We start from the raw sequence: 23,026 nt of genomic DNA, 5'->3' as shown, positions 1-23,026 counted from the left end.
ACTACCCTGGCCAGCAAGATCTCCGGATCTGTCCCCCATTGAGCATGTTTGGGACTGGATGAAGCGTCGTCTCACGCGGTCTGCACGTCCAGCACGAACGCTGGTCCAACTGAGGCGCCAGGTGGAAATGGCATGGCAAGCCGTTCCGCAGGACTACATCCAGCATCTCTACGATCGTCTCCATGGGAGAATAGCAGCCTGCATTGCTGCGAAAGGTGGATATACACTGTACTAGTGCCGACATTGTGCATGCTCTGTTGCCTGTGTCTATGTGCCTGTGGTTCTGTCAGTGTGATCATGTGATGTATCTGACCCCAGGAATGTGTCAATAAAGTTTCCCCTTCCTGGGACAATGAATTCACGGTGTTCTTATTTCAATTTCCAGGAGTGTATAAAACAAATACAGTAAATACACTGCAAGCGGCTGTACAGTGCATGTTGGAGGGTACATCGCGCCATTATTATCGATTACCCGTATACTCCAACCACACACGACGATCAAGTACAAAATTGCCTATATACTTCCATATATACCTTAATCTACCCCTATGTTCCCCGGAGAATTACGTCGTTATTCCCAGAGATTTTTTTATCCATCACGTAGTCGAATGTAGTATGTTACCCTATACGATTCTAGAAACACCTACATGATGCTTTTTCTTCGCAGATCAGTCGCGTAACACGAACATATGTAGGCTCACAGGATTGGTAGAGGGCGACTATGTAGTGTCGAGCTGTCGAGTTAACGTTACTATTCACCAGTACGTATCATTTAACCACAAATGGGTTTACGCGTGTTAATGTCGGGATAGCAGCTGACAATGGGCTCAAAATTATCGTGATAATTTAGAATGTACAGTGAGGTACGAAGGTGGAGCTCTTTCAAATAGAGTGGAAGAAGCTGTGCGCGATACACACGTATATATCGAGGGACAGTTGACGGCTAAGTACGACACATTCTGTCTCGGCGTTATGGCTGTCCTTCTGAAGCAGTAAAGTGCTGTGAACGCAGGATGTGGTATGTGCTGTGGTGGAGAGAGAGTAGATCTATGGTGTTGTTTTGCGTAAGATAGTGAGGGCATTGAGGTGAAGATGTGCTGTTCGTGATTTCGGTCACTCAATCATTTTAAGATCAACGAAAGTTCGTTGCAAGATCGTATACCTATTTCAGCAGGCTTTGCATACAACAGATGTAGAATTCAAAGCATACCAAAGAGAGTCCTTTGCCAAATACTGTCTCATTGCTTCCAAACACCAGTCAGCGCTATTTAAGTATAGTGATGATGTGTGTGGCACACCCTACCACCATTAACAAATGTTCCTTTAAAACTAGAGTCTTCCATGCTATATACTTGTATATAGAGCCCATCCTGATTTGGAAATGTAATCTGCTTAAGATGAAAACCCAGCAAATCCAGCGAAGCTATGGAATCAGCTGTCTGTAACATAGTTACCAAACGTCTGTCAGGGCTATTTAAGTAAGGTGATGCTGTGTATAGTACTTCCACCCACCGTTAGCAAATGTGACGTCAAAACTACGCTCTCATGTTTTCTATATGTAATTTGTTAATGATGAAAGAAATATCCAGTAATCCAGCGGTACAATGGAATGAGATGTGCGTAATCTGATCTCCAGCCATCTGATGGGGCTATTTGAACACAATGATGCTTGTAATCTGTGCAGAATGGAGGTACACCAACCTCATGCGTCAGCATCATTATGCCTTTCAAGGTGTGATGTGTGGGAGATCAGATTAGCTTGCACGAAATACGGAACATATGATCCGAGGCTGGCATCTTTAAGCTATTGAACAATGTGCTGACAGACTAAGTGAAGCTAGATTCTTTAATAGAGGTGATGGAGATGTAGCCGTGTGTTTCCATTGTGGTGGAGGGTTGAAATATTAGGATCAAACGAATAACCCCCGGACTGAACAGGCTGCATGTTTTTTCCAAATGCCTGTTTATACTCCTTGCGAGGGGTAAGGGTTTGTTGATAATATCTGTCAGAAAAGAGATGTAAAATTACTGCAAAGGTTGCAACTAATACAAACAGTCTTCTGCAAGCGATATCAGAACACCACGTGACTGTGAGATCTTCTGAAAATGCTCATCTGTGTAAATTCTGCTTCCAGAAAGAAGTGGGAGCGCTGTAGTTTCCCTGCAGAGACATTGCTGCCTGCGTTAAATGTAAACCTACCCTTTCCTCATGCTCCGTATGTCAGAAACCTGTTCTAGCTACCGTAGCAACATTGTTGACGAAGGTAAGGATACAAGAGATACTATTATTTTATAATGTGTTTTTTATACTTTGTTAATAAAAATTACGAAGAAAAAATCATTATCGTTAAAACGCTTGCTTTTCTTGTCTGCTCTCAATATGACAGCTGTCATGACGCAGTGATCTTAACATCTCCTGACCTCTTTTAAAGAATCGTGAGTTTTTAGTGTCAAAGCATGGAACTGAATACAATACCATCGTTCGGCCAACGTAAGCTGTTAAAAAGCATCATTTCTCCCCATAGCAAAGTACTATTGTTAAGATCTCTGCTACTGAGTTCCGTATGATCCAGTAACAAGTGCTTTCAGACATGTACACCCCAATAAATTAGTAGCGACTAGATTCTGCATTGGGGAGTATTTCATGATGGATAAGAGAATCTCAGTGCTACTTACGATTGTGAGTCATATCAATTTAGTATAAGTCATTAAACAGTACATATAATCGGAATTGGTGGTTGAAAGTGCCTGGTTTCATAATGTAGGCAGATGAAGGCATGATGTTATATGTCAGTGCCTTAATAGGTATGCATTCTAAAGACACTGTACCATATTCCAGAGTCAGGAGCATGGTGTATATTAGAAAGTTGGCATGGATGCAACGGAAATATAAAGATTCGATCTAAAGCAGAGCTGGATGACGTTGAAATGGATCATCAGCCTGCGCTATTACAATGGCTTTCTATTGATGGTTACTAGCTTATGGATTCGGATAATCAGAAAGGATACGTGCGTCTACAGAACGTTTGGAAGAAACGTTTCTATCTTCCTTCTCTAAAAGAATCCTTGTTTCTAAACTCTCATTTATGTTTGAGTCTGAACCTCTCTAACCGCTATTGATACGGAAGTAAATTTGAAAAATCAGTATGGGATGTACATGGTGCGGAAGACTGTAGTTTTAAAGAAACATTTGTTAATTATGGAAGGGAGTACCCTACACACATTACTGTAATCAAATATCCCCGAAAGACGTTTGGTGATTAGGTTACACGCGTCTCATTCCATTGTGCAGTTGGGTTACTGGGTATTTTTTTCCTCATAAGCAAATTGCATTTAGAAGACATGAAGAGCGTAGGTTTAATGGGACATTTGTTAATGGTGAGTAGGAGTAACACACACACCATCACCTTACTTAAATAGCCCTGATAGACGTTTGGTAACTATGTTACAGACTGCTGATTTCATAGCTTCGCTGGATTTGCTGGGTTTTCATCGTCAGCAGATTACAGTTTGAAATCAGGATGGATTCTATATACAAGTGTATAGCATGGAAGACTCTAGTTTTAAAGGAACATTTGTTAATGGTGGGAGGGTGTACTATGGGAGGGTGTACCACAAACACAGCATCACCGTACTTAAATAGGGCAGACTGGTGTTTGGAAACTACGAGACGGAATTTCGCAAAAACAACTCTCTTTTGCATCCTTTGAATTCTACATTTGTTGCATGCAAAGCCTGCTGGGATAGGTATACGATCTTGCAATGAACATTTGTTGAGCTTACAATTATTGAGTGACCGAAATCACTACCAGCACATTTCCATCTCAGTGCCCTACTATTTTAAGCAAAACAACACCGTAGATCTAATCTCTTTCCACCACAGCACATACAACTTCCTGCGAACTATGTGTGTTCACAGCACTTTACTGCTTCAGAAGGACATCCATAACGCTGAGACAGAATGTGTCGGATTTAGCCTTCAACTGTCCCTCGATATATACGTGTGTATGGCGCAAAATTTCTTCTACTCTATTTGAAAGAGCCCCACCTTCGTACCTCACTGTACATTCTAAATTATCACGATAACTTTGAGCCCATTTCAGCAGCTATCCCGACCTTAACACGTGTAAACCTATTTGTGGTTAAATGATACGTACTGGTGAATAGTAACGTTAATTCGACAGCTCGGCACTACACAGTCGCCCACTACCAATTCTGTGAACCTGTGTATGTTCGTGTTATGCGAGTGATCAGCGAAGAAATAGCAACATGTAGATGTTTATAGAATCGTATAGGTTAACATACTACATTCGAGTATGTAACGGAAAGAAAATCTCTGGGAAAAACGACGTGTTTCTCCAGGAAACATAGTAATGGTTTACGGCATGTACGGAAGTATATAGGCAATTTTGTACTTGGTTAGTGTGTGTGGTTAGGATAAAGGAATAATCGATAATGATGGTGCGATGTACCGTACAGCCGCTTGTAGTGTATTTGCTTTAGATGTGGGATTTTCGTAGGTGGTGGAGTTGTCTGCAAGGAGACGGGAAGACCTGTGATGGAGCTGGTTGTTAACCTGAACGTAACTAAATCTACAGCCCATTAATAGCACTAGAAATCCCGTATACTGTCGTTGGAATAGTTAACTGCCGTAAAATGCTTAGCAGTGAGCGTCTGGAACGAGCTGAAGTAGAATGCATGTCTCAGTTCCGATTCATTTGAAGGAATCTTAAGTGAAGCAATCCCAAATCTAGGAAGTGACAAGTCGGTGAACTAAAGCAGAAGAATACGTCAGACTCAAATTCATTTTCATAGATTTTTAACGGGCGTGTGATCCAGTCACTAAGAAGTGACGGTGTAGAAGGCGAATGACTGCCAACCCCGTTGGTATATCTTCTAGAGACTGTGGTACTACACTTCCGATCGAAGTGTAAGTAGTAGTATGATGACTGCTGCTGCTGGAGGAAACACTGACATTGATTTGGTCCGACTTGTGTTTGCTTGTTGTTTCTCGAAATATGATAGTTGTATAAGCGTCTACGTACTGGGTTTGCCTCTAAATAAATAACTGCACTACATATGTGCGTACTACCCATGTGGATATACTCTTCTCTACGCGGGATAAAGTATCATGGTCGGTCCACTATCAAACAGCACGTGGATTAAGAAATAAGCAATGTTGTGATTAATTTCCGAATATCCTCCTGCTTTTGCAGTAGATCCGAGTTATGAGTTGAGGCTGTTGCATCAAATGTAAGTGCTTCAATGGGTAATGTGTTGGAAGCACTGTGATACTCTTAGATACGTATGATGGAAGTATGCTCCATCTGAAGAAAAGGTGATTTGGTTAAAAAATGGTTCAAATGGCTCTGAGCACTATGGGACTTAACGTCTGAGGTCATCAGTCACCTAGAACTTAGAACTAATTAAACCTAACTAATCTAAGGACATCACACACATCCATGCCCGAGGCAGGATTCGAACCTGCGACCGTAGTGGTCGCTCGGCTCCAGACTGTAGCGCCTAGAACCGCACGGCCCCTCCGGCCGGCGGAGATTTATTTCTCACGAAACATTATGCGTCAACGGAGACTCTGGTACCATTGCGCTGTCGTATTTCTAACGCAGTAATCTTAGAAATACGATGGAGGAGCTTCGGACACGTAAAGGGACATATTTGTAACCATGTTCATAGAGATTTCAGGATTGCAGCCGATCGTCGTAAACTTCACTCCACAATATTTCGACTGGACAACTGCCAGTCATCATCAGGTGAGCTATCGGACACTGACAAAAACGTTCTCCGCTCCGCCTTATACAGGGTGAGTCATCTAACGTTACCGCTGGATAAATTTCGTAAACCACATCAAATACTGACGAACCGATTCCACAGACCGAACGTGAGGAGAGGGGCTAGTGTAATTGGCTAATACAAACCATACAAAAATGCACGGAAGTATGTTTTTTAACACAAACCAACGTTTTTTAAATGAAACCACGTTAGTTTTGTTAGCACATCTGAAGATATAAACAAATACGTAATCAGTGCCGTTTGTTGCATTGTAAAATGTTAATTACATCCGGAGATATTGTAACCTAAAGTTGACGCTTGAGTACCACTCCTCCGCTGTTCGATCGTGTGTATCGGAGAGCACCGAATTACGTAGGGATCCAAAGGAAACGGCGATGTACCTTAGGTACAGAAGAGACTGGAACAGCACATTACGTCCACACGCTAACACCTTTTTATTGGTCTTTTTCACTGACGCACATGTACATTACCATGAGGGGTGAGGTACACGTACACAAGTGGTTTCCGTTTTCAATTACGGAGTGGAATAGAGTGTGTCCCGACATGTCAGGCCAATAGATGTTCAATGTGGTGGCCATCGTTTGCTGCACACAATTGCAATCTCTGGCGTAATGAATGTCGTACACGCCGCAGTACATCTGGTGTAATGTCGCCGCAGGCTGCCACAATACGTTGTTTCATATCCTCTGGGGTTGTAGGCACATCACGGTACACATTCTCCTTTAACGTACTCCACAGAAAGAAGTCCAGATGTGTAAGATCAGGAGAACGGGCTGGCCAATTTATGCGTCCTCCACGTCCTCTGATACGCCCGTCGAACATCCTGTCAAGGGTCAGCCTAGTGTTAATTGCGGAATGTGCAGGTGCACCATCATGCTGATACCACATACGTCGACGCGTTTCCAGTGGGACATTTTCGAACAACGTTGGCAGATCATTCTGTAGAAACGAGATGTATGTTGCAGTGCTCTCCGATACACACGATCGAACAGTGGAGGAGTGGTACTCAAGCGTCAACTTTAGGTTACAATATCTCCGGATGTAATTAACATTTTGCAATGCAACAAACGGCACTGATTACGTATTTGTTTATATCTTCAGATGTGCTAACAAAACTAACGGGGTTCTATTTAAAAAAACGTATGTTTGTGTTAAAAAACATACTTTCGTGCATTTTTGTATGGTTTGTATTAAACAATTACACTAGCCCCTCTCCTCACGTTCGGTCTGTGGAATCGGTTCGTCAGTATTTGATGTGGTTTACGAAATATATCCAGCGGTAACGTTAGGTGACTCACCCTGTATAGCGTTGCCAAGCATGCGTCAGTCACGGTGACAGATCACACAGCCCGGCAGAAGCGCTCTCGCTGGTGGAACTGCACGGATCAGCTGTCTTCGGCGTTCCCGCTCGCAGCGGTCATCGGAGTATTCTGGCGTCTTCTTCTGTACCAAATCTTTGATGTTGACGGGATTCCACGCGTTATCCAAATGGTATCCGCTGTTAGGGTTCGTTAGATTTTCCGCGATGTCTGTTTCAACGGATTCTTTTACAATGGACTTCCAAAAAGATGTTGCTGTGGCCAAAATTAATGTTTTGTCATACTACTTTGAATGTCTGTTGGAGATATAATGTTTTGCAGACGCAGACTTGCTGGCAAGTGCAACGTTTTTGTTCTGTGCAACATTCTTCCACTGTGCGTATTGTTTGCCCCATATAGACCATACCGAACAGGCAAGGTATTTTGTAAATTCTCACCTTCCGTAATAACAAATTATCCTTCACTGATCCCAGCACGTCTGAAATCTTAGATGGCGGGCGGAAAATCACTTTCGCCTGAAAATTACTGAGGATTCTTGCTATTTTTGAAGGAAATATTTCCAACGAGGGGAACAAAAGCTAGGGGCTTTGCTGGCGCGTTCTCCTCTTTATCCGCTTCTCGGTTCTTGGTTTTAGCTGAGAATGCCATATTAATTAGCCTGATCGAGTATCCATTGTCTCTGAACACTGTCCTTAAAGGTGCAAGCTCTTTAGGCAAACTATCTACATCCGATATTGCATGGGATTTTAAGCACTATCATGGTTTGGGATGGGTGATGGCAACTTGAAGAGTGCAAGTAAAAATCAGTGTGAGTGGGCTTACGATAAACGGAATGTCCCAAAATATCCAGGAATGGTAACAATCATCTTTCTCTAATTCCATAATAAATCGAATGTTCTCATGAATGGAGTTAAGATGATGTAAAAAATCCGTTAACTTATCTTCTCCGTGGGACCACACGATGAAAGTATCATCCACGTACCTCCAAAAAACGGTTTAAAACCACTGATTCAAGTGCACTTTCCTCAAAATCTTTCGTAAAAAAGTTAGCCACCAGGGAAGACAAGGGGCTGCCCATGGCGATGCCGTCAATCTTTCCAAAATATTTTTGGTTGAACGAAACATAGGTCGATGGAAGAGTGTGCCGAAACAAAGCAGTGATGTCCGACTGAAACTATTTACCACTTATTGCCAAGAAATCACCAAGAGATACCTTGGTAAAAAGAGATACTATATCAAAACGCACTGAAAGATCCGAGCTACTTTAGGGTAGAGTCCCCAGTGTGTTGTTGAAATTGACTGAGTTTCGTGTGGACATTTGCAAACCAATGGTCTGAGCAAGAAAGCAAGATGTTTGACTAAATCATGCGTGGGGGTGTCAATATTGCTTACTATAGGTCGTAAAGGAAGGCCTTCTTTGTGCACTTTCGGAAGTCCATACAGCCGCTTGATGATCTCTGGAGATAACGAGGAAGAGTTAAGGACTGTTCACTCTTCCGTTGCATACGTGTTTTTTTTAAGATTTTGTTCAATCTTCCCGTACACAGTATCACGAAGCAGGCCAAAGACAAACTACGAGGCAACAAAACAGTTGAGCTACCTTAATTCGCCTTCAGCATCACTATGTCGGGATCCTCTCGGAGGTTTCGTAGTGCACCCCTTTCTTCAGAGGTTATATTACTGCGTTGGGGAGGAGCTTTCTACAGAGCACGGGGAGTTTCCCTTCTTATTTCTTCGGCAGGATCCATAGGAAGGCGTCATACAGTTTCCACAACACCACATACATAATTATCAAAGGTAGTGCACTTCACGTAGATTCAGAATTGTGTCCTTTACCCGATACAGAGATCAACGTATCGTTCAAATTATTCCCCGTGAAGTTAACAACGGAGCTTCGGGCAGTTTTTAAAAAAAAATTAAATTCACATATTTATAACCAAGCATTCGATATTGATGAATTGCAGATGTATCAGATTTTCCTTGTGCAGTGCTCGCATAGTAAAGGTGAAGTAGTAAGGCTTCATTGGTCATTAAAAACTCCTATATCTGGCGTAGCAATCATTATAGAAGATTAGGGTGTATACAGAAGCAAACAGACGTTCATGTTCACTTGATTATTACGTATATGACTGGAAAAGGAACGTACAGTACAGTGGTTTGCAGAATACGTATTTAGATGTAGTCACTTGTCTAAAGCACGGTTGCGACACCGGTGAGTTATAGTGATACGCAAAGGTTTAGAGGATTGGTGTGCTTTGGAGCTGAATGTAGATAAATGTAACTGTTGCGTCTAAAATAGAAGAAGAGAGCTACTAGTCGTATATTACGTCATTGATTACAAATCACTAGAAACAGTACGAATCGTACGAAATATCTGGTGGCAAACATCCGGATAGTGGTGAATTTCTCCATGAACGTTAGTGTACTGTTTCTTCTCGTTGTGATAGCTCTCTACATAGCCAGTGACGGGTATAGGGCTAGAAAGCCTTTTAATTAACGGAAAACTGCTGTCGCAACGTGATGGGAATTCGAATTAGCAGGGGTCTGTGGTTCGGCTGGGGGTGTATATCGCTACATATCGAAGACTGGAAGATTCGTGTGAATATGGTGAGTAAGCGATATTCTGGCAAAAGCGACGCTGAGAGGTGATCTCTTTACCACTTCATCTAATCGTTGTGAGTAAACATATTACTCTCTGTCACATACGTCTCATGTTCGAAGACCGGAAGATTCGCGCTAATATGGAAACTCTTTACCGCTTCTTCTAACCGCCGGAGAGAAGATAATACGGTTTTATAAAGGAACGAGTTAAATAGGTAGGGATAAAGAACTAGTGCGAAAAAAAAATTATGCGCTATTTTCCTCGTTGTGATAGCTCCGTACCTAGTCAGTGATGGGTGGGCGAATATATAGCTTTCTAGCTAATGAAACAGTGCTGTCGAAGCGTGATGGGAATTCGAAAGAATTAGCAGGAGTCTATTCCTTGGTGGAGGACAACTCTTATAAAAATTAAGTGTACTCAGATGTTATATATCAATGGCTGAAAGACTCGTGAGAGTATGGTGAGTAAGCGAGAATGTGAGTATCTCTGACGTCGATCTGTTGTAGAATTTTAGAACATATTTTTTGCTCGAGTATCATGTCGTTTTTGGAAACCCAGAATATACTCTGTAGGAATCAACATGGATTCCGGAAACAGCGATTGTGTGAGACCCAACTCGCTTTATTTGTTCATGAGACCCAGAACATATTAGATACAGGCTCCTAGGTAGATGCTATTTTCCTTGACTTCCGGAAGGCGTTCGATACAGTTCCGCACTGTCGCCTGATAAACAAAGTAAGAGCCTACGGAATATCAGACCAGCTGTGTGGCTGGATTGAAGAGTTTTTAGCAAACAGAACACAGCATGTTGTTCTCAATAGAGAGACGTCTACAGACGTTAAAGTAACCTCTGGCGTGCCGCAGGGGAGTGTTATGGGACCATTGCTTTTCACAATATATATGAATGACCTATAAATTAACACAAAACTACTACAATAAGAAATCAATATCCATACAAGCAAAGATTAAACATTATAATTCAGTTATTAGGACACAAGCAACATATGGATCAGAGTGCCTAACATTGAATAAGAAAGGCGAATTAAGAGAACTAGAAAAAAGAGAGAGAAAAATATTAAGAAAAATTCTAGGTCCTGAGAAAAACAAGGAAAATAGGTGGATTAAAAGGAGAAATGAAGACCTATACAAAAATTCAGAAAAGATCACAGATACAATGAGGAAGAGACGGCTAAAATTTTATGGACATTTAAAAAGAATGGAAGGAACACGGAATACAAAGAAAATTTTTAATTACGTTAGTAAGCTGAAAAAAACTGTAGGATGGATAGAAGCAGTAAAGAAAGACGCCAACAAAATAGGTGTTACAGAAGAAATAATACGTGACAGGAATAACTTTTGGCTACTTATAGAAAACGCAAACTATGAAGAAGATGCGCCAAAACCTCGACCCAAGAGAGTGGGGACAGATGAGCAGAGACGAGCAGTTGGCGAGAAAATGAAGAAGTACTGGGAAGAACGGAAGAAAAAGAAACACCATAAGTCTTAAGTTGTATGCGGTCCATAGCTGGCCAAATTCATAAATATTAAAAAAAAAGAAATGAATGACCTAGTAGATAGTGTCAGAAGTTCCATGCGGCTTTTCGCGGATGATGCTGTAGTATACAGAGAAGTTGCAGCACTAGAAAATTGTAGCGAAATGCAGGAAGATCTGCAGCGGATAGGCACTTGGTGCAGGGAGTGGCAACTGACCCTTAACATAGACAAATGTAATGTATTGCGAATACATAGAAAGAAGGATCCTTTATTGTATGATTATATGATAGCGGAACAAACACTGGTAGCAGTTACTTCTGTAAAATATCTGGGAGTATGCGTGCGGAACGATTTGAAGTGGAATGATCATATAAAATTAATTGTTAGTAAGGCGGGTACCAGGTTGAGATTCATTTGGAGAGTCCTTAGAAAATGTAGTCCATCAACAAAGGAGGTGGCTTACAAAACACTTGTTCGACCTATACTTGAGTATTGCTTATCAGTGTGGGATCCGTGCCAGATCGGGTTGACGGAGGAGATAGAGAAGATCCAAAGAAGAGCGGCGCGTTTCGTCACAGGGTTATTTGGTAACCGTGATAGCGTTACGGAGATGTTTAACAAACTCAAGTGGCAGACTCTGCAAGAGAGGCGCTCTGCATCGCGTTGTAGCTTGCTCGCCAGGTTTCGAGAGGGTGCGTTTCTGGAATAGGTATCGAATATATTGCTTCCCCCTACTTATACCTCCCGAGGAGATCACGAATGTAAAATTAGAGAGATTCGAGCACGCACGGAGGCTTTCAGACAGTCGTTATTCCCGCGAACCATACGCGACTGGAACAGAAAAGGGAGGTAATGACAGTGGCACGTAAAGTGCCCTCCGCCACACACCGTTGGGTGGCTTGCGGAGTATAAATGTAGATGTAGATGAGTTCTATACCACTTCTCCTAAGCGTTGTGGGAAAATATGTTATAGCGTTTCACACATGTCTCGCTAAGTGACTTCAATGGAAAAGTTAGAGGCTAGCATGAAGGTTTTTTTTATTGAGGAACAATCTGCAGCGAAAGTTCTCGGTAAATAAGAGACAGCATTCTTCCGTGAGTTTTGCGTATCTATAAATGGACGGACTTACATCTTAATAGGGAAACTAAATCTGCATCTACATCTATATTATACATCACAAGCTATCGTACCGTGCGTGGTATAGGATTCCCTGTACCACTAATAGCCATTTCCTTTCCTATTCGACACGCAAATAGAGCAATGGAAGAAAGACTATCTATATGCCTTCTTGTGAGCGCTTTTCTGTGGTATCTTATCTTCGGAGTCCTTGCGCGAAATGTAAGTTGGCGGCAGCAGAGTCTTTCCGCAGTCAGCTTCAGATGTAGGCTCACAATAGCTCCTCGAAAAGAACATCACCTTCCCTCCAGGGATTCCCATTTGAATTACCTGGCAAGTGTAACCAGACTGCAGGAAGAAACAAAAATTATTCACCATGCCAAGGGACTCTTGTGATCAGTCAATTTAATACCAATGACGTGCCACCGGGCACGACAGTGCCACAGGTATGATTTGCGAGTTGGGGCGGATATCAGGCGGTTTTTCGTTGCTGTGAGACCTTTTAATGAAATTTCAATCTCCCACCTATACAGGGAAACATAATACGAGGTGTGTTTTTTAAGTAAGCACCGTTTTGAAATTTAAAAAAAGACCTGCTAAGATATCTCAATAATTTTATTTTTACATGAAAACGTCTACCTTAATCTACGCACTGACGCCATTACAGTCTGATTCTTTCTTGTTCACGTTGTGTACTGAGTGTTTAATATGCCTCCGATAATCGTGAGTCCCACCGACTGTGAAGTATGGCCTGTTATAAGATTTCTTAGTGATAAAGGCCTAAAAATATTCATCGTGAGATCTGTGCAGTTTACGGCGAAATATTAGGACTTATGGAATGGTAAGAAAGTGGGTGAGAGTATTCAAAGATTGGCAGAGGTGGAGAAATTAGCACCATGCAGCAGCTCAGCGCCGACTGAGTCATTATCTCGTCAATTCACAGGCGAGAGAGGGTAGGGGAAGCGGAAGAGAGGAGGTGGGGGAGAACACTTGGTCGATGGGTTTGAGATGCAGCTGTTATACAGGAAGTAACCACTTGAGAGAGAGCGGACGTGGTTTGGTGCGAATTTCTCAGGTATCGAACATCAAAGGGATGCCGCCATCCTCTGCTTTCCTTGACGGCAACCGCTTGAGATGTGCGCGTGTTCCGAGACCACAAACGAATATGTATTTCCCAGGTATCAAATTTCAAAGGGATGCCGCCATCTGATGCATTTTCCAGGGCCACGAGATCCAAGAAAGCCGACATCCGGTAGGTATCACGCTTTTCTCAGGTTGATTAAGTCACGGCCTGGCCGGCTAGGTGGTCACAAGAAAAACAGCTTGCGCCTGCCGCGGCACCCTCTGGGCAGTTGTGTTCTGAATACTTCACTATGCACTGGGCTGTGTTAGCGATCGCGTGTGTCTTGTAGTTTATGGGCAGCGAGACGTCGGACATATTTAGTGCTACTATGTATCTGTGGCGCAAATTTAATTACTTAATTTGTAAAATTTCTGTGTGTGAATCTTAAGCGTTGAAAATGTGTTTTTTATTAACAAGAAGGTGATGGTGAATGGTTTAAACGATATATTTTACTTATAACTTCCAGAGCTTTTTTACCTACTTTGTCTCCTGTAAATTGTTAACCACTTAGTTTGATAGGACTCTTTCCTGACATTTTCGATATCACATTTGTGAAGTCAAGAGAGTGGGCTATTTTTCCCGCCCAAATAAAGAGACCACAGCCTAACATTTCCCACCAATTTAATTAATTAATTAAATTAATGTTTACAGAAATAAATAATACGTTGTTTGAATTTACTGGCCATTTCGTGTCCTCTCAGTCAGTCAGATCAGCACAGACAGGGTCTTTTTCTCACCAATTGGCAAGTGAGGGAGAGAAGGGGAGGAGTCATATCTCCTGCAAACATATTATACAAAGAATACGCAAAGTGAATTTCATAAATGAACAATATATTACTATGTACTCTGCAGTGTAAATGACATTGATTTGAATTTGGTGTTGAGAGATCCTTCCTCTCTAGCAGCTCGGCACAGAGTGAGTCTTTTTCCTGCTAATTTCCAGATGAAGGAGGGGAGGGTGGAGGGGGGGGGGAAGTGAGGAAAGGGAAATAAGTGCTGAGGGGATTTCCCAGGAGGGAGAAAAGTTGCTCAGGACTGTAGTAGAAAGAGGTGACAAAAAGTGTACCTTTCCCAGAGGGAGGGTAGGAGAAGGGGGCACTGAGTCTTTTTTCTGCTAATTTCCAGATGAGGGAGGGGAGGGTGGTGGGGAGGGGGGAAGTGAGGAAAGGGACATAAGTGCTGAGGGGATTTCTCAGGAGGGAGAAAAGTTGCTCAGAACTGTAGTAGAAAGGTGACAAAAAGAGTACCTTTCCCAGAGGGAGGGTAGGAGAAGGGGGAGTGGTGAGGGATTTCTTAGAAGGATGGAGTATCCGCAGGGGGTCATAAATCAATCCCAGGGGGACATAAACCACTTAGCAGAACAATAGGTTACGTGGAGGAGGAGGGGTGGTTTAACTGGTAAATTTAATTAATCAGCATATCAGTTTAATATCAAAAGATCCAAATCCCCACAGAAGTTCCTGGGATTACCTCACACATACAGACGAACGCAAGGAGATGACTTGAATTTACGCATACAGGTAAATGTATTTCACTGTGCTCCCAATCGATTTTATCAACTATCTCAAGTCATCAAGTGGGTGTATCACTTCTCAACTTAGTGCAGCTTTCTTTTAGCTAGTTCACTATAACATACTTGAGTGTTCTTGTAACGGACTTTTAGGTCTACTTGGAAACTTTCTCTCCTAAGTTCTTCTAAGCGCTTATGAAACTTTCTGCTCTAGAGACAAACAGTACGCAGTGTTTCCAGAAAAGTGGATATGGTCAATATATGTTCCATTAGCACATAATCATTCTTCTTTTACGCCGTTTGGATGTCTGAAAACTTCTTTTAGACTTACTGCGAATGGTTTTGTGTTGTGGAATCTGTTTGTCTGACTTATCTTTAAATTCGGGAGTTTGCATTCTAGTTGACAGAGCAGTATTCTCCGATATACTAATATAGGTTGAATCAACATCTTGTTCCATAAGGTTTCAGTGATAGTGAGTCAAAATCTTTCTCAGTATCTCTGAAGTTGGAGTAGAATGGAAATTCATTGCTCTTTTCTACAGGGTGTTACAAAAAGGTACGGCCAAACTTTCAGGAAACATTCCTCACACACAATGAAAGAAAATATGTTATGTGGACATGTGTCCGGAAACGCTTACTTTCCATGTTAGAGCTCATTTTATTACTTCTCTTCAAATCACATTAATCATGGAATGGAAACACACAGCAACAGAACGTACCAGCGTGACTTCAAACACTTTGTTACAGGAAATATTCAAAATGTCCTCCGTTAGCGAGGATACATGCATCCATCCTCCGTCGCATGGAATCTCTGATGCGCTAATGCAGCCCTGGAGAATGGCGTATTGTATCACAGCCGTCCACAATACGAGCACGAAGAGTCTCTACATTTGGTACCGGGGTTGCGTAGACAAGAGCTTTCAAATGCCCCCATAAATGAAAGTCCAGAGGGTTGAGGTCAGGAGAGCGTGGAGGCCCTGGAATTGGTCCTTCTCTACCAATCCATCGGTCACCGAATCTGTTGTTGAGAAGCGTACGAACACTTCGACTGAAATGTGCAGGAGCTCCATCGTGCATGAACCACATGTTGTGTCGTACTTGTAAAGGCACATGTTCTAGCAGTACAGGTAGAGTATCCCGTATGAAATCATTTTAACGTGCTCCATTGAGCGTAGGTGGAAGAACATGGGGCCCAATCAAGACATCACCAACAATGCCTGTCCAAACGTTCACAGAAAATCTGTGTTGATGACGTGATTGCACAATTGCGTGCGGATTCTCGTCAGCCCACACACGTTGATTGTGAAAATTTACAATTTGATCACGTTGGAATGAAGCCTCATCCGTAAAGAGAACATTTGCACTGAAATGAGGATTGACACATTGTTGGATGAACCATTCGCAGAAGTGTACCCGTGGAGGCCAATCAGCTGCTGATAGTGCCTGCACACGCTGTACATGGTACGGAAACAACTGGTTCTCCCGTAGCATTCTCCATACAGTGACGTAGTCAACGTTTCTTGTACAGCAGCAACTTCTCTGACGCTGACATTAGGGTTATCGCCAACTGCACGAAGAATTGCCTCGTCCATTGCAGGTGTCCTCGTCGTCCTAGGTCTTCCCCAGTTGCGAGTCATAGGCTGGAATGTTCCGTGCTCCCTAAGATGCCGATCAATTGCTTCGAACGTCTTCCTGTCGGGACACCTTCGTTCTGGAAATCTGTCTCGATACAAACGTACCGCGCCACGGCTATTGCCCCGTGCTAATCCATACATCAAATGGGCATCTGCCAACTGTGCATTTGTAAACATTGCACTGACTGCAAAACCACGTTAGTGATTAACACTAACCTGTTGATGGTACGTACTGAGGTGCTTGATGCTAGTACTGTAGAGCAATGAGTCGCATGTCAACACAAGCACCGAAGTCAACATTACCTTCCTTCAATTGGGCCAACTGGCGGTGAATCGAGGAAGTACAGTACATACTGACGAAACTAAAATGAGCTCTAACATGGAAATTAAGCGATTTCGGACACATGTCCACATAACATCTTTTCTTTATTTGTGTGTGGGGAATGTTTCCTGAAAGTTTGGCCGTATCTTTTTGTAACACCCTGTATAACATCCCTATTCCAATGAAAGTTTGTTCCTTTGCTTGATTAAAATCCAACAATTTTTCTACACAGTTCTTAATGATTATATTGACTACCTTGAAAGAGGAGGTAGATATGCTTTTCGCTTTTACGTGTAAACTATTTCGTTTCTAGTAAGCCAGGATAATTAAAAGTTGTCCCTTTTTTTGAGAACTGTCTTTTTCGCAGACATTGTATAACATATTTTAGAATTTTCTGTGGTATAATTTTTCTTTAATCACTAATACTGAACCGCACCGACTCCCAGAGCATTTTCTTCCTTCGTACACCACATCTTGTATTATTTTGGAAAACTCATTATAATCAATAATAAATATCTGTGATTCTATTTAATTTGTGAACTATAAGCACATTTAAAGAAAGAATGGAATGAACAAAGTTTTTTTTTTTTTTTTCATATTCTCACTGCTCTCAGTCGCTTCTCTCATAAGGTCTTCATTGTACCTTTTCACATCCTCGCGGAAATTTTTCGGAGTAATTTTGTTTAGATATGTATATTCTACGTTTCTATTCTCATGTACTCGAAAGTCTCGTCGTGTGTTTAATGGTTACTGAATTCGTTTTGAGGTTTAGTTTTCCTTTGACTTCGTTATATATCTGCATCTTTTGCTGTTTGTCTACATGAGTACCGTTTTAGTTTCTCTTCATTTTCTGAGATTTTGAAGATGTTACTTCGTTTGATCTGGAATAATTCTATACTTATAAATAAATTTTCATCATTTGCTTTTGTGACTTGCTGCTCGATTGGTATTTCTTCCTAGTTACGCGCTTCTTTTCATTATGAATCTTACTAGAATAGGGTCGCTTGAAATTCTGAAGCAATTTAGCATCGTCACTTCATGTACAATCACTTTATTGTTGGATAATGCTATTGAGTTTCATTTTTATTTGTATTTGGTCGATGCGAAGTCCATTTTCTATTTGTTTTATTCTGAAAGAATGTTCTGTGGACAAACACATTCTTAATCGGCAAATTCTACTAACGTAGTATCATTATCGAAGATTTCCAATGATGAATAATTTTATAGTTTTTGCCTTAGTTTCACATTAAAATCCGTGATTATCATTCATCAGTCTCCGTAATTCTTCTTTTATGTATGTGATATGATTTGTGTGTGTGTGTGTGTATGTATGTGTGTGTAATCTTTAGCAGGGAACAATATTTCCGCTAATAGATGTATTGTCATTGTAAATTAGTTGAAACATACATAAGGTACAGAACACCAAGATCAGTCATTCAGTGTAGTACTAACTGACTTACAGAACTTACCTGAGATGGAGGCAAAGAAATATATAGAGAAAGTAAAAAAAAAAGAAATAAGGCAAAGAAGGAGAAATTTTAATCTGCATGGGGCAGTTTGATTTGTTTTCCACGTAAGTGCAGAAGCGAACTGCAGGATAAAGAGCATCCATAACTTACCCAGATTTAGCAAAATTTGTCCAAAGGTCAATCATCTTTCTTCTCGTGATGTCCTCTTCGGAAGTTTCTGTCAGGTTTTGTTTCATCTTTGGAATGTAGAATAGCAGCTTCAGTTCATCTGCATGCGTAACACCTGCAATACAACACAATATTATAGCATACGTCGGTTTTCACATTGAAGTAATGTGCACGAGTCGTGTGGCACATTACATGTTGGTGTAAAGACGCTCGATTCACTGTTCTTGGTAATGGGTGTGTAATTTCAGGTCCCAGTTCCACAGATTGAGGTAGGGACCTGAGTTCCACAGTTCCCTTTAGCTTAGCTACCGATTTTTCCACTACTTACAACTCCTGTCCTCTCTGGAAAAAAATTACTAGGGGCGTTCAATATGTAATGCAAGACATTTTTATCTTAAAGCATGTTGGTTTTATTGAGGATTCCAATATGCCACATTATTATCCATTCTATTGGCTAAAAAACCTTTCGATGCGACGGTCTAACACCACCTGACTGGGAGAGCCTGCTTGCTCGCGTGGTAGCACTCTATTGGTCGAAGTCGGAGCCAATGTCTTGCTGAATCAATAACTTTCCAATCATCCACGTACTGCTTCCCGCGGAGTGCATCCTCCGTTGGACCAAACAGATGGAAGTCAGAAGGTGCGAGACCCTGGCTGTAGGGTGGACGAGGAAGAACAGTCCAATGAAGTTTTATGAGCTCCTATCGGGTCCGCAGGCTTGTGCGATGCCTTAAGTTGTCATGGAGAAGTAGAAGTTCGTTTGCATTGACACGTTCTAGCCGTTTCTTCAACAATACACTACAGGGTAGCACAATACACTACTGGCCATTAAAATTGCTACACCACGAAGATGACGTGCTACAAACGCGAAGTTTAACCGACAGGAAGAAGGTGCTGTGATATGCAAATGATTAGCTTTTCAGAGCATTCACACACGTTTTGAGCCGGTGGCGACACCTACAACGTTCTGACATGAGGAACGTTTCCAACCGATTTCTCATACACAAACAGCAGTTGACCGGCGTTACCTGGTGAAACGTTGTTGTGATGTCTCGTGTAAGGAGGAGAAAAGCGTATCATCACGTTTCCGACTTTGATAAAGGTCGGATTGTAGCCTATCGCGAATGCGGTTTATCGTATCGCAACATTGCTGCTTGCGTTGGTCGAGATCCAATGACTGTTAGCAGAATATGGAATCGATGGGTTCAGAAGGGTAATACGGAACGCCGTGCTGGATCCCAACGGCCAAGTATCACTAGACAGACATCTTATCCGCATATCTGTTGCTCGGCCACCATTGACCAGACGTTTTCAGTTGGTGAGAGATCTGGAGAATGTGCTGGCCAGGGTAGCAGTCGAACACTTTCTGTATCCAGAAAGGCCCGTACAGGACCTACAACTTGCGGTCGTGCATTGTCCTGCTGAAATGTAGGGTTTCGCAGGGATCGAATGAACGGTAGAGCCACGGGTCTTAACACATCTGAAATGTAACGTCCACTGTTCAAAGTGCCGTCAATACGAACAAGAGGTGACCGAGACGTGTAACCAATGGCACACCATACCATCACGCCGGGTGATGCGCCAGTGTGGCGATGACGAATACACGCTTCCAATGTGCGCTCACCGCGATGTCGCCAAACACGGATGCGACCATCATGATGCTGTAAACGGAACCTGGATGCATCCGAAAAAATGACGTTTTGCCATTTGTGCGCCCAGTTTCGTCGTTGAGTACGCCATCGCAGGCGCTCCTGTCTGTGATGCAGCGTCAAGGTTAACCGCAGCCATGGTCTCCGAGCTGATAGTCCATGCTGCTGCAAACGTCGTCGAACTGTTCGTGCAGATGGTTGTTGTCTTGCAGATGTCCCCCTCTGTTGACTCAGGGATCGAGACGTGGTTGCACGATCCGTTACAGTCATGCGGATAAATGCCTGTCACCTCGACTGCTAGTGATACGAGGCCGTTGGGATCCAGCACAGCGTTCCATATTAGCCTCCTGAGCCCTCCGATTCCATATTCTGCTAACAGTCATTGGATCTCGACCAACGCGAGCAGCAATGTCGCGATACGATAAACCGCAATCGCGATAGGCTACAATCCGTCCTTTACCAAAGTCGGAAACGTGATGTACGCATTTCTCCTCCTTACACGAGACATCACAACAACGTTTCACCAGGCAACGCTGGTCAACAGCTGTTTATGTATGATGAAGCGGTTGGAAACTTTCCTCATGTCAGCACGTTGTAGGTGTCGCCACCGGCGCCAACGTTGTGTGAATGCTCTGAAAAGCTAATCATTTGCATATCACAGCATCTTCTTCCTGTCGGTTAAATTTCGCGTCTGTAGCACATCATCTTCGTGGTGTAGCAATTATAATGGCCAATAGTGTATTAAGACTGAAGAATGAATAAGTTGGATTGGGGTTGGGTTGTTTGGGGAAGAGACCAAACAGCGAGGTCATCGGTCTCATTGGATTAGGGGTAGGGAAGGAAGCCGTGCCCTTTCAAAGGTACCATGCCGGAATTTACCTGAAGCGATTTAGGGAAATCACCGAAAACCTAAATCAGGATGGCCGGACGCGGGATTGACTGTCTTTCTCCCGAATGCGAGTCCAGTGTGCTAACCACTGCGCCACCTCGCCCGGTAGTAAAAAATCCTATCGGTAGCAAGTGCAAGCGTGAAGAGTAGTCAACAGTGAGAGTGATTAGTTGATTGTGAAGTATTAATAATAGTAACTCACAGTAATTTCTCAGTAAAAATATTGTTAGGAGACTCGTAACAATATTATTACTGAAAATGTAACAATAGTTTCCTATACCTAACTTGTAATACATACGGATAAATTGCCAGGTGACGTCATCATTGGAAACTCGCCCTTATGTTATACGTCGTAAGGTACATATTGATTTGTCGCTTTCACAGTAGGTATCATTTTTTTATTATGGTAAAAGTAAAGGTAGCATAAGATATCATAACGCACCCCCTCTTTGAATTTTTTCTGTATCCGCCAGTGCGTTCAGCTAGGCATCCACTCTGAAAGAATGCGTATAGAATCATATTCCTGTAACGGAGTGGTGAGAAATGGGATGTGACGGCATGCAATCGCATGCGAAACAGTTTATCGAGGAGCTTATCGTGAAACTGGCTATCCTTTAAGGCGTAGCTGGAGATGGTGCAATGATATGATTCATACGCACGGAAAAAGATAGAAACATCCAGTAGTTCAATTTGTCCAGTGATTCCTGGTTGTATGACTGCAGTGTCACACAATTTCTAAGGGATTATGGTTTTTTATACATAGACCAGAAATCAGGAAAAAGCAAGTTATTCTGGCCAGCTAGTGGCTAAAAGCAGTGCTCATACCATAGTTGCGGTTCTCTTACGTCCATTTCCCCCTTTTGCTTGCTGTGCTTGCTGCACCTGCAAGATCACGCACTCGAGAAAAATTCTTTAAGAGGTAGAGCACCTCCAACTTCTCGTAGGACAATAAATAAACTTCCAGCAATTTACCAAGCAGATTAACATCGGCATACTAGTATATGAACGCGTTAAGGCATTGATTTTAGCTGATCTTGAAACGACTTTCTTGGTACGCCAGATTTCCAGGGTTCCTTTCATACGCATTTCCTGTTCAAATCCCGATTGGTCGGAGCTGAAAACAAATCCCTCACTGAACGCTGGGATAAGTTTGTTTACATCATCTACAATTTTTCGGTCCGATTCCCCAGTTTGCTGTGTGTCGTCAGGTTGACGCTATGTGTGAAATTTCTTTAGCTTAGGTCTTCCAATTCTGTAGCACTTTATAAAGTTATGCAGCCATCGACTGCTTCCCTTGAAATCGCTGCAATCCATCGTGCGCAATTTTATATGCATAACGTTTTCTTAATATCATCTACTTCGTGACCGACAAGCATAATGTTAAGTTTCTCGCTATTCTCATTTCTACTTCTTTTCATTACTTTAGACTTTCTACGATTTGCTGTCAGTCCATAGTCTAAACTCATTAAACCGTTCATTCCATTCAACAGATACTATAATTCTTCTACAGACGTATTCTAAATCTGTTCGTAATTGTTTTCTTATCATACTACGGCTGATCTTCCAGGTATGTAATTACGTTTAGTACGCGCCCCTTGGGCAACGGTTGTCCTATACTACGTTTCACTGGAGACTGGGTTTGTGGCTCCTTGTCCGACAATGATGATGAGCTACGTGGCTCGACACCTATTTTAACTATTTTAATATCACTTCCACTTGTTAAACACATATCGTTATCATTGTATTCCCATGTACATTGTCCACACAGTCAAACATATACTAACCCCACACATTCCACAGACTCATCTTGCAGAAACGCTAATATTTCATCTGCCACTTCTTTCTCACTCTGTGAAATTCCTTGGGTTCCTTTCCCATGAAATGTCAACTTCGACAACTGTTGCTGTGGATGTAATGCA

At 42.2% G+C, this 23,026-nt stretch overlaps 1 protein-coding gene across 2 annotated transcripts in view; it reads right to left on the bottom strand.

Moving 5' to 3' along the window:
• The window catches only part of LOC126198895 (acetylcholinesterase-like), a 186,445-nt gene that overhangs the window by 14,739 nt on the left and 148,680 nt on the right, over positions 1-23,026 (bottom strand). For both annotated transcript variants that reach the window (XM_049935514.1, XM_049935513.1), the window contains one exon: positions 18,552-18,684. In XM_049935514.1, coding sequence (XP_049791471.1) covers positions 18,552-18,684 — 133 coding nt within the window. The remainder of the gene's footprint in view (positions 1-18,551; positions 18,685-23,026) is intronic.

Source organism: Schistocerca nitens, chromosome 8 (assembly GCF_023898315.1).
Source record: "Schistocerca nitens isolate TAMUIC-IGC-003100 chromosome 8, iqSchNite1.1, whole genome shotgun sequence".
NCBI classification, from domain to species: Eukaryota; Metazoa; Arthropoda; class Insecta; order Orthoptera; family Acrididae; genus Schistocerca; species Schistocerca nitens.
The sequence above is the reverse complement of the archived record's forward strand: the minus strand, read 5'-3'. Positions and strand labels throughout refer to the sequence as shown.